The sequence below is a fragment of the Lithobates pipiens genome, unplaced genomic scaffold, assembly GCF_037356315.1.
Source record: "Lithobates pipiens isolate NorthernLeopardFrog02 unplaced genomic scaffold, aLitPip1_a1.2 Scaffold_28, whole genome shotgun sequence".
Taxonomy (NCBI): domain Eukaryota; kingdom Metazoa; phylum Chordata; class Amphibia; order Anura; family Ranidae; genus Lithobates; species Lithobates pipiens.
Window position 1 is genome coordinate 64,734,230 of NW_027507789.1, and position 16,137 is coordinate 64,750,366.

The window sequence follows — 16,137 nt, forward strand, 5'->3', positions numbered from 1 at the left end:
AAACAATAATTATAGTTTATTATTAAAAAATGTTTTATTAATGATAATATAATAATTATAAAAAATATATTTTTTCTTTTCTGCAACAAACCTGGTGGAGCGTTGCCCCCGCAGCCCCTACGTACGAGTCTCCACTGCCGTCCATATTGTTACACCCCAGAAGTTAGCACTGCCTCCATTCTACTACACCTGAGCTGTCAGCTCTGTGTCCCTATTGCTACGCCTATGGACGTCCATCTTGATACACCCAAGCTTCTCACTACTAGAACGTAGATGTTTAGTGCATACAAAACTAAAGCATGCACACCCATAACCTAAACATACGAGTTACACAATCACTTTATGGTAGCTTTAATTCGTATATTACACTGCTAACGCGACACTAACCCGCCACGGTCAAAGGACACAGCAATCACACGCAACCACACTATTCCCTCCCCCTCACAATTACGCACGACGTCGTTCAAGGTCAGGCAGTAGTAACTGGGCTCTCTTTCCACGTCTAGGGACGGTCACGTGGAAGGTTTCAGCGAATCCCTGCGCGCCGTTCCCTGACTAGCTCTCTCGTGATTGGTGTTTAGTAAGTTTGTGTCGCTCTCGGCTATTGGTAGTTCTAGTAGCGGCTGCCATTGCAGTGTCCCGGCTGGCGTGAGTGGAGGTCGGAGAATAGAGGTGAGGGATGGCGGGGTTGTGCATGGGGAGAGCTTGTTCCCCGCATTCAGTGATTGTTTCCCACCAGACATTGCCCTATATGAGGGGACCTTGAAGTAGCCGCTGTGATAAGGCCGGCGGTGTGTGTGAGGGGTGGGGAAGGGGACCCTGTGTAATAGAGGTTCATGGGGACACTTTTATGTCCGCTCTTTAAAATACTGCTGGGCAGTGGGGCCAGTGCTGAGTGAAGGAGGCTGACCTGTGTCACGCCTGGGGTATGCGCTGACCTCCTGCCTGTTGCCCTCCTCGTTTTTGGATGTAGATTAGGGGGTCAGGGTTCACCTTCCCTGACACTCTGCCTTTTTTTTTGTGATCCTAAAGCTGGCCATACACTGTACAATCTGATTGTTCAATCTTCTCTCCATCCAAGGTGTAGTACAGGGGCCTCCCTGATTGTATCTAGATTGAATGAAATGTCCTCTAATTACATGGTCTTTTTTTTTTTTAAATTTAAAAGAGATTGTACAGTCAGATGTAGGGTTGCACCAATACTAGTATCGGTATTTGCACAAGTATTGATACTTTCAGGCTCGGTTCTTTGAGCTGTCAGTGGGTCTCCCCAGTGTTAAAGAAGTCCAGTAATTGGAGCGGTCAGAAAAAAACCAAAAAAACAGCATGCAACGTTTATTAACAACCATTCCTGAAAGCGGGATTCCACCCTAAAGTGGAATCTACGCTGATCGGATCCCTCCCCCCCTCCGCTGTCACAATTGACACCTTTCAGGGGGGAGGGGGAGGGGGGTGGAGATACCTGTCAAAGACAGGTATTTACACCCACTTCCGGGCATAGACTCCCGTGGGAGTCTACGCCATTTCCTGTCCTGCCGCGCTGTCTGCTGGGACACACACGGGTCCCAGTGACAGCATGGAGATTTCCTATTGCGCGACGCGACTCGCGCATGCGCAGTAGGGAACCGGGAAGTGAAGCTGATTCGCTTCACTTCCTGATTCCCTCACCTAGAATGGTGGCGGCAGCAGCCGAGGGCCGAGCAATCGATCGGCCTCGGCTGCCGGCATCGCTGGAACCCGGGACAGGTGAGTGTCCATTTATTAAAAGTCAGCAGCTGTAGTATTTATAGCTGCTGGCTTTTAATATTTTTTTTTTTGGTGGAATCCCTCTTGAAGCACTAAAATAAAAAGAAACATTGTTTCTCTTTCTTCATCTGCAGATCAAAGGGATGAACAAATGTTCCTCTGTTTAACCCTTTAATAACCCTTAATTTACTCTAATCAGACTTAATTAACTCTATTCTCCTCAATTTACTAATTTTCCTGCTTTTTTTTTTTTTTTCTTCTATTTTATAAACGATAAACAATTAAAACTTGTTTTTTTTTGTTTGCTTTGTTAGTGAATATTTGTACACATATATTTCACATTGAAAAAGCACTAAATAAAAAAATAAAAAATAAAACTTTTATTTCATTTGTAAATAACTTTTCAATGCTTTGTACCATTGCTGACAGCTGAAGCTAAAACAAAACAGTATCGGAGTACTAAAAAAAAAAAAAAAAAAAAAAAAGTATTGGTACTTGTACTCATTATAAAAAAAAAAAAAAAAAAAATAATGGTATCTGTGCATCCCTAATCAGATGGTCAGCGTCTCTCATCACCCATGTTGTACAAGGCCCTGGCTGGTTGTATACTGATTACATTGTTTTGGTAAAGCTGGTGGAGACCCCAGACGATGTGATAGAGGTCAGCTGTTTTAAATCTCCTTTACGGCTCATGAAGAATATGGAAATAGTTCAGTGTCCATAGGCTAGGGACAGATACACTTTAACCGCTTAAAGTGGAGGGCCACCCTGAAAACAAAAAAAAATATTAAAAATTAAAAAAAAATATAAAAAAAAAAAAATGAGAAAAATTATTTTTTTTTACTTACCAGAAATGCCTGTTGCTAGGCACTTTCTCCTAATCTTCCTCCTCCGCGGAGATCTTCTGTCTTCGTCGCGGCGTCTTCTGGGTAATGAGTCGCGCTGTGTTCTGGGAACTGTGTGTTCCAGAACACAGCGCGTCCCATTCAGAAAGCGCTGCGGGACTCGCGCATGCGCAGTAGGAAACGGGCAGTGAAGCCGTAAGACTCCACTGCCTGTTTCCCTTACAAGGAATGGCAGCACCGGGACCCGAGGGACGGGTCGGCCTCGGGCGGCCGACATCGCGGGCACCCTGGACAGGTGAGTGTGTTGATTAAGTCAGCAGCTGCAGTGTTTGCAGCTGCTGACTTTTTTTTTTTTTTTTTTTGTATAACCGGCCCTCCTCTTTAAGGACATCCCCACATTTACTGCAGCAGGGCGGCTCTTTAGTGCCAAATCGCGTACCTGTACATGAGATAAAATATATATATATTCTTATATCTCTTAACCACTTCAGACCCAGGCCAATTCTGACATTTCTCTCCTACATGTAAAATTCCTAATTTTTTTGCTAGAAAATTACATAGAACCCCGAAACATTATATATATTTTTTTAGCAAAGACCCTGGAGAATACAATGGCGGTCATTGCAACTTTTTATCTCGCACGGTATTTGCGCAGCAATTTTCGAACATGTTTTTTTCAGAAAAAAAACAGTTTCATGCTTAAAAAAAACAGTAAAGTTAGCCCAATTTTTTTGCATAATGTGAAAGAGGAGGATACGCCGAGTAAATAGATACCCAACATGTCACGCTTCAAAATTGCACGCGCTCGTGGAATGGCGCCAAACTTTGGTATTTAAAAATCCCCATAGGCGACGCTTTAATTTTTTTTACTGGTTACATGTTTTGGGTTACAGAGGAGGTCTAGAATTATTGCTCTCGCTCTAACGTTCGCGGCGATACCTCGCATGTGTGGTTTGAACACCGTTTTCATATGTGGGCGGGACTTACGTATGTGTTCGCTTCTGTGTGCGAGCTCACGGGGACAGGGGCGCTTAAAAAATTTTATTTTTAGTTTTACACTTAAAAGTCATTAATTTTTTTTTAATTCCTATTACAAGGAATGTAAACATCCCTTGTAATAGGAATATGGCATGATCGGACCTATTTACAGTGAAATATGGGGTCAATAAGACCCCATATCTCACCTCTAGGCTGGGAAGAATAAAAAAAAAAAAACGACCATGGCTTCCTAGCCAGACCGGCGCCGTTAATTTGAATACCGAGGCCGGGCATGACGTCATAACATCGCGCCCGGCCTCCGAACGATCATAGAGACTCCGGGGACAATCTAGTCCGCCGGAAATCTCTATGATCACATGCTGGGGCCTGCGGATCCTGTGACCGACTCACCGATGGACACGGTGAGTCGGTAGAAGCACCGGCGGGAGGGGGGGGGGCGTCCCCTCCCGCCGCCCGTAAGAACGATCAAGCGGCGAAACAGCCGCTATGATCGTTCTTATGGTGTAGGGAATCGCCAGCTGAAAACGGCAATATCTGAATGATGTCTGTGGACTCAGGCATCATTTAGATATAACCAGCGAAAAGGCCCATCTGGTCTGGAATGCCCATAGCGGAAGCCAATCAGCGGGTCAGGCAGACCTGATGTCCACTGGGACCTGCTGATCATTCCCGAGGCAGACAGAACGTTGGTCTGCCTATATAAACAAGGCAGATCGACGTTCTGTGACGAAGAAGACAGATCTTTTGTTTCTGCTAATCAGGACCAGTGATCTTTCTTCTTGCAGTACAAGCACCCCGACACATTTAGCCCATTGAACCGATGTTAACCCCTTCCCTGCCAGTGCACATATTAGCACTGATCACTGTATTAGTGTCCCCAAAAAAATTTCACTTTGTGTCTGATTTGTCTACCGCAATGTTGCAGTCCCGCTAAAAGTTGCAGATCGCTGTTACTACTAGTAAAAGGGGGAAAAAAAGTCCTATCACTATAGCTTTGTGCAAACCAATCAATATACATTGCCTTGAAAAAGTATTCATACCCCTTACCATTTTCCAAGTTTTGTCATGTTACAACCAATAAATGTATTGGGATTTCCTGGTGCCTCCATGGCAGCATACCTGTGAGGGAGCTCTGTCTCGACTCCTCCTTCAGGACTAGTGAATAGCATCAATTAAAGGCATAGTCCCTCCCCTAACATTCTCCTCCCCCCCCCCCCCCCCCTATACCTCTTGTGCTGGTGAAGAGTAGCAGTACATCCATACCTCTGGCAGTGTCCGCTGGGTTTAGCCTTTCCCGTGCGCAGTCCTTGTTCTTGGGCCGCTCACACCGCTGATGAGACTGGGAACCCCTCTGTGGATGTGCCATCATATTTCATGATGAATACAGTGGTATGTCAGAGGTGGACTTTGGGATTAGCCCACCCACCCACCTTTTTTGTATTTAAAGGTCATCTTGTAAGGGTCATGGCTGTCAGTATCTGCTCATCTGTGCCCCGCAAGTTCCTCGCTGACTCTGCTCTGTGGTAGTATATGGGAGATAGGTGGGTTAGCCTGTGTATGGATCCTGATGTTCCCGGTCCCTCGGCAGTTAGTACCCCTTTGCCTCTGTTAGGCCGGCTGAACATGTACCCCCTGAAGACCTCTCAGGGGACTCTTCAGAGGAATAGGAGCCTTCTGGGTCCAGCTATTTCTTGGTCCCACCATTTATCAAAGCAGTCAAGACTGCAATCGCCTGGGAAGATGCAGAGGAACCACCTCAAAAATCTAAGATCTATTTCACATTCCTCAAAAGGGAGCAGATTCTCTTCCCTCTGATGGGCAAGGTCATTCAGAATGAGTGGTCAAAGACCAATAAACTTTCTTTGGGCCTGTTCAATAAGCTTTACCCTTTACCAGAGACCGAAATGCAGTCACTAAACTCTATGCCGGTAGTAGATGCATTAGTTGTCAAAAGAACAAAGATTCCATCCTCTCCGTTGAAGGCTCAAGCTCTAATACGTTTCATAACATCTCTCCAGCTTCAGGGGGTGGCTGTGCTGGTTCCCTTGTTGGAGCGCTTCACAGGCTTCTACTCCACCCTATTCCTGGTGCCAAAGAAGACAGGGGGGTGGAGAAGGGCTTGAGGATATACCACTATTTAGACGACATCCTCCTGCTAGCAAGCTGTCCAGAGCAGTTGGTATATCACCGGGAGATGCTTCTACAGTCCCTAAGAGATCTAGGGTGACTGATCAACTGGCACCAACTCAACAGATGATCTATCTGGGTGCAATGTTCAACACACAGGAGCGGACAGTGTTGTTGCCTCCTCTGAAGGCAAAGATCATCATCCAGAGAATGTTCATGATCACCTGGAACCCGTATCTGACAGCGTCACAATGAGCCTGAGCCTCATTGGCACAATGTCTGCCTGCATACCCCTGATTCCTTGGGCCCATTGGCACTTGAGATTTCCAGATGGATTTCTTGGCACAGTAGAAGAAACAGCAACTCAGACGATCTAACCGATGGGAGTAATGTGCAGGAGTCTTCACTGGTGGACAGTTCCAGAGAACCTCTCCAAGCCCCGTCACCTGGGCTCCCTCTCCTGGATCACAATTATGTCTGACACAAGTGGACAAGGCTGGGGAGCCCATTGCGGGGAAACCAGGATACAGAGAAGATGGCCATGTTCCACCCAGGGAGTGGTATCCAACATATTGGAGATGAGGGCAGCATTCATGGCACTGACTTAATTTGCATCTCAATTTGGAGGCCAGAGAATACTCCTACGCCTGGACAACAGGGCAGCTGTGGCATATCTGCAGAAGCAGGGAGGCATTCGCAGCAGATCACTCCTCAGAGAGGTAGAGCCGATCATGCTCTGGGCGGAGAAGAACCTCCTGGACCTCCCAGAGCAATGTATCTTCCAGGCAAGTTAAACATGGAAGCAGACTCGCTGTCAAGGAACTTCCAGGACAACAACGAATGGGCCCTCCATCCCCATGTCAACCATGGATCGCCAGCCTGTGGGATCCCCCTCAGGTAGATCTGTTTGCCACTCGGGAGAATGCAAAACTGGCCAGAACTCTGGCATCTTGGGTTGTAAAGCTGATCCAGAAGGCCTACAGAGTGAGGAATATGAAGCCTCCATCCCGCGTGAATGCTCATTCTACAAGGGCAGTCTCGGCTTCCTGGGCAGCAATGGCTAATGTTTTGTTGGAGACGGTTTGCAGGGCCGCCACCTGGTCTTCTCACCATACTTTTCTCAGACACTACAATATTGATCCAGGAGCTCTCACAACTGTTGAGTTCAGAAGGAGAGCAGTTCAGGCTGCAATGTCCTTTTCTGATTAAACACTTATTAAAGAGGAGCTGCACCTAAAAAAAAAAAAAAAAAAAAAAAAAAAAAAAAAAAATTAAAAGCCAGCAGCTACTAATATTGCAGCTGCTGACTTTTAATAATATCACACTTACCTGTCCCAGGTTCCAGCGATGTCGGCGGCAGATAACGAGCAATCGCTCGTCTCGCTGCAGCCAATGCCGCCATCCTCTGTCAGGGAATCGGGAAGTGAAGCATGAGGGCTTCACTGCCCGGTTCCCTACTGCGCATGCGCGAGTTGCGCTGCGCTTCTCTTATGGTCCCCCGCTGTGTCTCTGGGAACTGTGTGTTTCCCAGAACACAACGGGGGGGCGGAGCCATGCGGCGGTCTGGCCGGAAGTGGGTGCAGATACCTGGATTATCCCCCCCCCCCCCCCCGAAAGGTGCCGATTGTGACACCGGAGGGGGGGAGGGATAATACTAGCGGAACTTCCCCTTTAGGGTGAAGAACCGCTTTAAGCATTATCCCACCCTTGTCAGTTATTTATCACAGGTATGCTGCCATGGAGGCACCAGGAAAACGGAAAATTGTATCATAGCGTAATTTTCCTGGTGCCTATCCATGGCAGCATACACTCCCACCCTTGGTATTCTATATTACAGAGAATGTTGGAGAGGGACTATGTCTTTAATTTATGCTATTTACTAGTCCTAAGGGAGGAGTTGTGTAGGAGCTCTCACAGGTATGCTGCCATGGATAGGCACCAGGAAAGGAAAATTATGGTAAGTATGATCCAATTTTCCATTTTTATGTGATAGACCAACACAAAGTAGCACATAATTGTGAATTGGAAGGAAAATGGGAGATGTATATAAAATTTTTTTTTTTTTTTACAAATATCTGAAAAATGTGGCGTGTATTTGCACCCCACCCCCGAGTATATACTTTTGTAGAACCACCTTTTGCTGCAATTACAGCTGCAATCATTTTGAGGATCTCTACCAGCTTTGCACATCTATGGTGACATTTTTGCCCATTCTTCTTTGTAAAATAGCTCAAGCTCTGTCAGATTGGATGGAGAGCGTCTATGAACAGCAATTTTGAAGTCTTGCCGCAGATTCTCAATTGGATTTAGGTCTGGACTTTAACTGGATCATCCTTACACATGAATATGCTTTGATCTAAACTATTCCATTGTAGTTCTGGCTTGCATGTTTATGGTCGTTTTCCTGCTGTAAGGTGAACCTCCACTCCCAGTCTCAAGTCTTTTGTAGACTAACAGGTTTCTTCTAAGATTGCCTTGTATTTGGCTTCGTCCATCTTTCCATCATCTCTGACCAGCTTCCATGTCCCTGCTGAAGAAAAGCATCCCCACAACATGATGCTGCCACCACCATGTTTCATCACAGTGGGAATGGTGTGTTTAGTTTTCCGCCACACATAGCATTTTGCTTTTGTGTGCGTGTGTTTTTTTTTTTTTTTTTTTTTTTTTTTCAGGTGGACCCAATTGCACCATCCACTGATACCTGCCGGCATCTGATCCAGTCTGCTAAAAATGGAAACTGATGGGGATCTGTTTGCCATCTGTCCAGCGGAGAAGATGACAGTCAGATGGAAACGGACAGGAGATCTGTTCTCACCTGACTGCCACATAGAGAATAACGGACCGAGTCTGCTCTGCATCAGTGGAGCGGAGGGGACCACAGACCTGTCCACGGATCAGCTGAGAGATCCAGTGTGACGGGCCTAAAACAAGTAAATCTAATGAACCTTACAATCTATGTACAAATGCTAGCAGCGTGAGGATTAAAAATTGTCTGTTGATTGAGAGCGTGAAATTTTGTTTTAAACAATAAAAAAAAATAGGTGTCGCTGCACAAAAAATTATATCTACATACAAAAAGCAAGCTCACACAGTCTGTAATCGCTCACAGGAAAAATAAATAAAAAATTATATATATTAGTACTTTATATACACAAACCCAACTATTTCTCAAGCTTATATACTCATAAAATGTCCAATTAAAATCCAATATAATGTGCAATAAAGTTGACCATAAAGGTTCAGTCATGTGATCGGCTCCCAGTGGTGGCTTGAGGGGAGGGACAGCCAACGTATGACCCATAGTGATGTCATTGCCCAGGCATTCTGTCCATTGTGCTCTATTGTCTCCCCTGAATGTGCAAGTTGCATACAGTGCAAGAAGTGGTGCTACTCTCTACTCACATTGGTGGATAGGGAGATGAGAGCTTGGCTTTTGACAAAAAAAATTAAATAATTCTAATCAGTACCAGCACTCATTGGGTTAAATCCTAGCTACGATGCTGTCTGCATCCATAGACATGAGTCCTGAACTCGGTGCCCGCGTCATTGGATTTGATTGACAGCAGCAGGATCCAATGGCTGCGCTGCTATCAATTATCTAATCAATAGCTAAGACCACATGCAGTGAGGGACAGCACATCTCCGCTGAGGGAAATACAGGGCTTAGGTAAGTAAAATGGGGGGGGGGGGGGGGGTTGGGGGGATTGTGTGTGTGCCAGAAGTTTTTTTTTTTCACCTTAATGCAGTAGGATGCATTAAGGTGAATAAACACAAGGGTTTACAACCTCTTTGTAAGTTGGAGCCCCTGATCGGTATACTTTTTCCACATTCTTTTGCCTTTTAGTAGTGATGCTGGAGTCTCTCCATGATAGCTTGGCAATGAAAACTTCCAGTTGCATATACACAGTGTTCTTGACCTTTTGTGGGTCTAGAGAAAAGAGTGTTGGGTGTTTTGTTTTTTTTGTTTTTTATCTGTAGATGCAAATCTTACCACTTTATGAAATGCTTTCTCACATAGCTCTACTGTATCTTCTTTTTTCAGACTATAATCATGGCAGGTCGCAGAGCTGCAACCAAGACGATCGATTGGTTGGCATTTGCAGAAAGAGTTCCTCCAAATCAAAAACCTATGTTCAATGCACTGAAGACCCGTAGTGATGCCGTGGCTGCAAAGTGAGTGCATCAGTTTGAGGGTTAGAAAACCTAATATACCTCTGTGATATTACGTTTGTATTGTTTTCTGCTTAACCGCTTGCCTAAAGTACCTGTGTGTTGCTCTTTAAGAGGTGTCCTGCGGGTGCGTGGCAGGCTCCGTGAGTCGGGTCGTGGGTCCTGCGGACTCTATGTGCGATACCCACGATTGCCTCACGGAGAGGAAGAACAGGAAATGCTAATGTAAACAAGCATCTCCCCGTTCTGCCTAGTGACAGTGTCACTGATCTCTGCTCCCTGTGATCGGGAGCAGAGATCAGGGACATGGCACACGTAGCCACACTCCCCAGGACATGCTTAACCCCTACACTGCCCCCTAGGGGTTAACCCCTTCACTGCCAGTGTCATTTGAACAGGAATCGGTGCATTTTATATAGCACTGATTGCCATAATCGCAGTCACGATAAAAATCGCTGATCACTGCCATGACTAGTAAAAAAAAAATGTGTGTGTGTGTGTGTGTGTGTGTAAACGCTATAACTTTTGTGCAAACCAATCAATCGTTTATTGCGATTTGATTTATTTTTTTTTCTTCCCCGAAAATATGTACAAGAATACGTATCGGCCTAAGCTGAGGGGGAAAAATGGTTTTATTTTGGGGGGGGGAGGGGGATATTTATTATAGCAAAATGTAAAAAAATATGCAATTTTTTTTTTTTTTTTTTTTTTTCAAAAAAATAAAAACCGTACAGGTGATCAAATGCCACCAAAAGAGCTCCTATTTGTGGGGGGGGGAAAAAGGACGTCCGTTTTGTTTGGGAGCCACGTTGCATGACCACGCAAATGTCCGTTAAAGTGACGCAGTGCCGAATTGCAATAAGTGCTCTCTGGTCTTTGGCCAGCAAAATGGTCCGGGCTTAAGTGGTTAAATAGTAGTTAGGCTTTGCTGCTAATAATTTTTATCTGCACATATCGTAAAGAATTGTGGCAGGTTAAACTTGTCACTTGCTGACCTGCATGATTGACCCTTAAAGTGGTGTTGCCACCAAAAAAAATAAAATAAATTTGCTTAAAATTCATAAAAAAAAAAAAAATTGGAATTTTTTTTTTTTTTTTTTTTTTTTTTTTACCCGCCTCTAAATGCCTGTTGCTAGGGGGTCCCTCATAGTCTGCCTCCTTCATTGCCTGGGTTGGTGACATCACTTCCCCTCGGCGCTGCACAGTCATCTGGGATCTGTCACGTGTCCCAGGTGATTGTGCGCTGTGGGTGCCCGGCTGTGAAGCCACAGCTGGGTGCCCACAGTAAGAATGCCGGCGCAGGGAACGAGGGGAGGCTTCGTTCCCCCGCATCGCTGGACCCTGGGACAGGTAAGTGTTCTGGGCCACCATCATATGACTGGGGGGGCGGGGGGCACGGCGTGACCCCAATCTGTGTAAAGAGCCGTCCGCGTCCATGGCTCTTAAACCATGTGATCGGTGGTGGTCGTCAAATACTGCCGGTCACATGTAAACACGGAGTGCTCATCAGCGGCCATAAGTGCCGCATCATCAATGCCCACCAGTTCAGCCTATCAGCCCATTGGTGCCACCTCATCAGCGCACATCAGTGAATGCGGAAAAATTACTTGGCTACAAAATTTACTAACCAAAAAAAGTAACTTTTATTTCGCTTTTAAAGAGGAAGTAAACCCTTCCAAACAACTTGGACCTACAGGTAAGCTTACAGGTAAGGCTTACCTGTAGGTCCAAGCAATATCTCCTAAACCTATATGGTTTAGGAGATATTTGCCCGAAAATGGGCACCGCTGTCTACGGCGCATGCGCCGTAGACAGCGGCGCGCAGGCGCACTAAATGCGGCAAATCCATGAATGGATTTGCCAAATTTGTCGACTCCCGTGCGCATGCGCGGGAGTGACGTCATCGCGGCTTCGCCGAGTGGCAGCGGCGGAGCTGCGAGACGCGACTCCCGTGCGCATGCGCGGGAGTGACGTCATCGCGGCTTCGCCGCTGTGATTCGTCGGAGCTGCGAGACGCCACCAGCAACATGGATGCGGCGGACTACAGGGATCAGCGGCGACTTCGCTGGCTCCTGTGTCAGGTAAGTGACACATAATGAGCTACTATGCGATGCATAGTAGTCCATTATGCTTTACCTTTGCAGGGAAAAAAAAGAGGAAGTAAACCCATCAGGGTTTACTTCCTCTTTAAGTATTCAAAAGGGCAATGTAGTGAAATTGAAATATCTCAAATTACCTTTTTTAGTTGTGCACAAAAGCCTTGTAACACATGCCCTTAAAGTGGTGGTAAACCCTTGCATATATACACTGAGGTGACTAGCCTTAGGTTTTGCATAGAGATTAGATAAATCCTCCCATGTAAGTTGTTTCTGTTTATTGGCAGCTCTCTCTCAGCTGTTCAAAGCGCAAAAATCAAAGGCTATTTCTTTGCTACAGAAAGCAAGGGGCATGTATCTGATGGCGCGCGCACACAGCTGAGTGTAATCTGAGACCTGAGTGGAGGAATAGACAGGACCACTTATTTTTTTTTGTGCAAAAAATAAAAAATAAAAACCGCAGAGGTGACTGCGCAATTCTCAGTTAAAGCAATGCAGTGCCGTATTGCAAAAAATGGCCTGGTCGGGGAGGGAGGGGGAGGGGGGGGGGTGTTTGTGTGTTTTTTTTTTTTTTTTTTTTTTTTGTTTTGTTTTTTTCCTCTAAAGCACCCCTGTTCCCCAGTGCTCACACACATATGCGAGCAGTGATTGTAACGCATGTGAGGTATCGTACTTCAGAGTGAGAACAATAATTCTAGCACCAGAGCTCATCTTTAAATTGGTAAGTTGCACAGCAAGGGTTAAGGGAACTCACCAGCCAACAGTGGCCTCGTAGGAACATCGCGGTACTTCAGAGGGCTGTGTCCTGGCCACAGCATCTAGACCACACAGACAAAAATTGCAGGAAGAGCAGAGAATAAAGTCCCAGTGGATAGAAAACCACACAGAAAATGCAGAACTACAAGTCCCAGAAGTGCAGAAAGCAAGGCACAACCCTTTCGGACCTATCTGTCTCCACAATTTCATGCATCTTCTAGCCTCCTAGTGAACCTGCAGCCATCGGCTACTATGTCAATCACTGAAGAGGCCCCTAAAAGTCTGACACTTTCTGCCAGCATAGGAAGGTTTACCCTCCCATGACCAGGCCATTTTTCTGCAATACAGCAATGTATTACTTTAACTGACTATTGCGCATGTGTGACACTGTACACAATTTTTTTTTTTCTCACAAATAGAGCTTTCTTTGGTGGTATTTGATCACCTCCTGCAGTTGGATTTTTTTTTTTTTATTATTATTTTCCAGTTGCCTATGGAGATGTTTAGGTACTACAGTTTGTCACCATTGCATGTACATTTTTTTAATCTTGCGATGTTTGTTTAGTATCTTTACTTTTATTTTTCCAAAAAAATGTGTGGTATTTTGTGTTTTTGTGCGCTAAAATGCATTTTATTGTATTTTTATTTTTTTAACGTTTCTGCTTGATAAAGGGTTTCACAGATATTATTATGCAACACTAAAAAAATTCAGCAGCCACCCTTTTATTCTCCAGGGCCTCCACTTTTAGAAAATATATTTATATTGGGGGTTCAAAGCAATTTTTTATTAAAAACTTTATTTTAGAAAAATTACAAATTTTGCTTTGGTGGCAAGTGGTTGCTTTTTAGTGATATCAGACCGATGTATGAATGCCTTGTTTTGGGTCAGGACCTCACATAGTGAATAAAGATGATGGTAATGGAGCATGCATCTTCAACATAGGTCAGCAAAAGATTACCTTTTTTAATAACAGATTGGGAGTGCTTGAGAAACAAATCCTCAACTTTGTCAATGTGATGTCCCATGGAAAGATGTACAATGCTGAATTTGCCTTCTATTGAAGAAAAACTGTACTAGGAAATATGGTGGCTGCCATTGCCGATTAGCTGTGTAATGCCTCCAGGGTGTTATGCCAGTGTCTTTGGAAACTGCTAGTCACTCTGGGGTGTGATCGCAATTGTGGTCCCCACATCTTTCATGAATATCTGATGACCATTATTGTAACACTGGTTCAGTTTTTCAGGTCCACTTAAAGTGGTTGTTAAGCCACTATGTTAAGTTTTTATACCATCCCCAGTGTTAAAAAAACAACAACAACAAAAACTGCATTTCACAGTGCCTCCCGGCGCCCACTTGGCTCTCTGCTCTCCTCTCCCCTTCCCATCTGACAGCTCCAGCGGGCGGGGCCAATCGCTGCCACTGACATCAGTCGGGAAGAGGAGAGCTGAGGAGTCATGGGAGTGCCAGGAGGCACTGTGACAACAGGTAGAAATCGTTGGCTTTTTATTTTTTTATAAAGCACTAGGACAAATGTTCTTTAACAAAGGGGATGGTATAAACGAAATAGCGGGAAGAGACGCAGAGTGGTGCTAGTAGCAGTTGACGGGCAGGGAGCGGAGGGGGGAGGGTAGGACAAAGGGAGATGAAGCCAAATTACTATTTCTTTTGTCTGTCTTTCTCTCTTTCTCATGGACTGTTTGTTTTATTCATCCTTGTCTGTGGTGTCCTCAAGTGCCCTTGAGCAACTTGTAATTTTTAGCTTGTCTGTTCTGTGGCCTCATTTTTGTGAAAGCTATATAGACTATTGCAGGACTTGACAAATTTTGCTTTGAACCTAAGAGCCAGCTAAAAAAGATAGAAGCCAGTGTTTATTTAAAAATCTTCTTCCCTTCTTTTTTTTCTTATATACACAAAACCCCTTCTTCTCTTATGTAGCCCTGATGTGTGTCTTTACAGATGCAGGACACAGGGTACTTACCACTGCTATTACAAGACCGCACTCTCTCGCATTCATATTCCATTCATACAATCTCTCCAGTTTCTACATTGCCCAGCTCAATGCCATGACAACGGTATAGCACACTACACACCTGCAACATCTGAATCCAGTAAAAATATTGCCGGCGCTCTCTCTGAAGCTCTTGGATTCAAACGCTGCACACACGCTGACCTCATCACCCGAAATCTAGTGATAAATCGTAAAGCATGCATGTGCTCTTTCATGTATGGAGGCTGCCATTGCTGAGCTCCTTTTGAAAATGCTAGTTGCTAGGTTTCCTGTACACTGAACAGGGTGAAGGCAGTCTGGCTCCTGGGGATCACCTGAAATGACAGAAGCAGTAATGGCAGCCTCCATGTTTCTGTATAGCAGGCTTCCTGTAGTGAGCGTTGAGTGAAGTTGGTGCTATGTGAACAGGCTGTGTGTAGTGCTTGCCCAGGCTAGACATGCTGGCAGGCAGGGGATCATCTCCTCACACTCTTACTTGCAGCTGGCCTGGCTCTCCAGCCATCTTTATGAACTGCTCCCGTCTCCGGGCCTCCTTTCCCTGGCTCAGCCTCTCCAGCCAGCAGAGTGCTCTGGTGCCCAGAAACCATCGTCTCAGGAGCCTCCACCTCCTCTATCAGCCTGGCCTGCTTCAGCAAAACTACAGAGGATGTCAGCAGCAGCAGAGATGACAGGCTTTAGGGATCCCACCTTTTCAGTGGCTACTCTATTCCTGGCTCCATCCCAGGGTTTTCATCCCCTGCTGCCGTGGCTAATCGCATTTACCATAATGATGGTGATTCCCGAGCAGTGCTCCGTTGTGTCAATCCTCCACCTCCCTAGCCAACACACGCTCCACAGCCCACCCTGTAATAGCAGCTGAGGCACCTGTTGCTGACAAAACCCCAGGCAATTTCTAATCGCTCTGTCGAGCCCTGGGCTATTGCATTACTTGTTTTATGCACATAAACCTTAGATCACCAATATAACTAAAAATTTCTTATAACAGGTTGACATCTCTCCCTGCCAAACCACCAACAATTGACTGGGCCTATTACCGAACCACAATTGCCAAGGCAGGCCTAGTGGATGAGTTTGAAAAGAAGGTGGGTGTATGATTAAAAAGGAATTTGGATTGCAGAAATCTAACTTAAGATGCATGTTTATTTAATTTATTGCTTTGCCTTTTCAGTTTAATTCCCTTACCATCCCAGAGCCTAAAGATACCCAAACTGAAAAGATAAATGCCCAGGAACAGGAAGCTGTAAGTCATTTTGATTTGTTAATTTTTTGTTTTTTTGTGGGTGTTTTTTTATGCTATGAGAAATCTGTTAATAAATGACATATCTGTGAATAGCTAGCTTGAGGTTTGTCCTTGGCTTAAAGACCAACTCTGAGCTACTGTAATAGGAA

At 45.1% G+C, this 16,137-nt stretch overlaps 1 protein-coding gene across 1 annotated transcript in view; it reads left to right on the forward strand.

Annotated features, from left to right (window-relative positions):
• The first annotated feature begins 506 nt into the window (after nucleotides 1-506).
• ATP5PD (ATP synthase peripheral stalk subunit d) overlaps nucleotides 507-16,137 on the forward strand; it is a 22,985-nt gene continuing 7,354 nt past the window's right edge. The window contains exons 1-4 of the mRNA XM_077459332.1: nucleotides 507-672; nucleotides 9,760-9,890; nucleotides 15,734-15,830; nucleotides 15,917-15,988. Of these exons, the coding sequence (XP_077315458.1) occupies nucleotides 9,769-9,890; nucleotides 15,734-15,830; nucleotides 15,917-15,988 (291 nt within the window). The 5' untranslated portion in view covers nucleotides 507-672; nucleotides 9,760-9,768. The remainder of the gene's footprint in view (nucleotides 673-9,759; nucleotides 9,891-15,733; nucleotides 15,831-15,916; nucleotides 15,989-16,137) is intronic.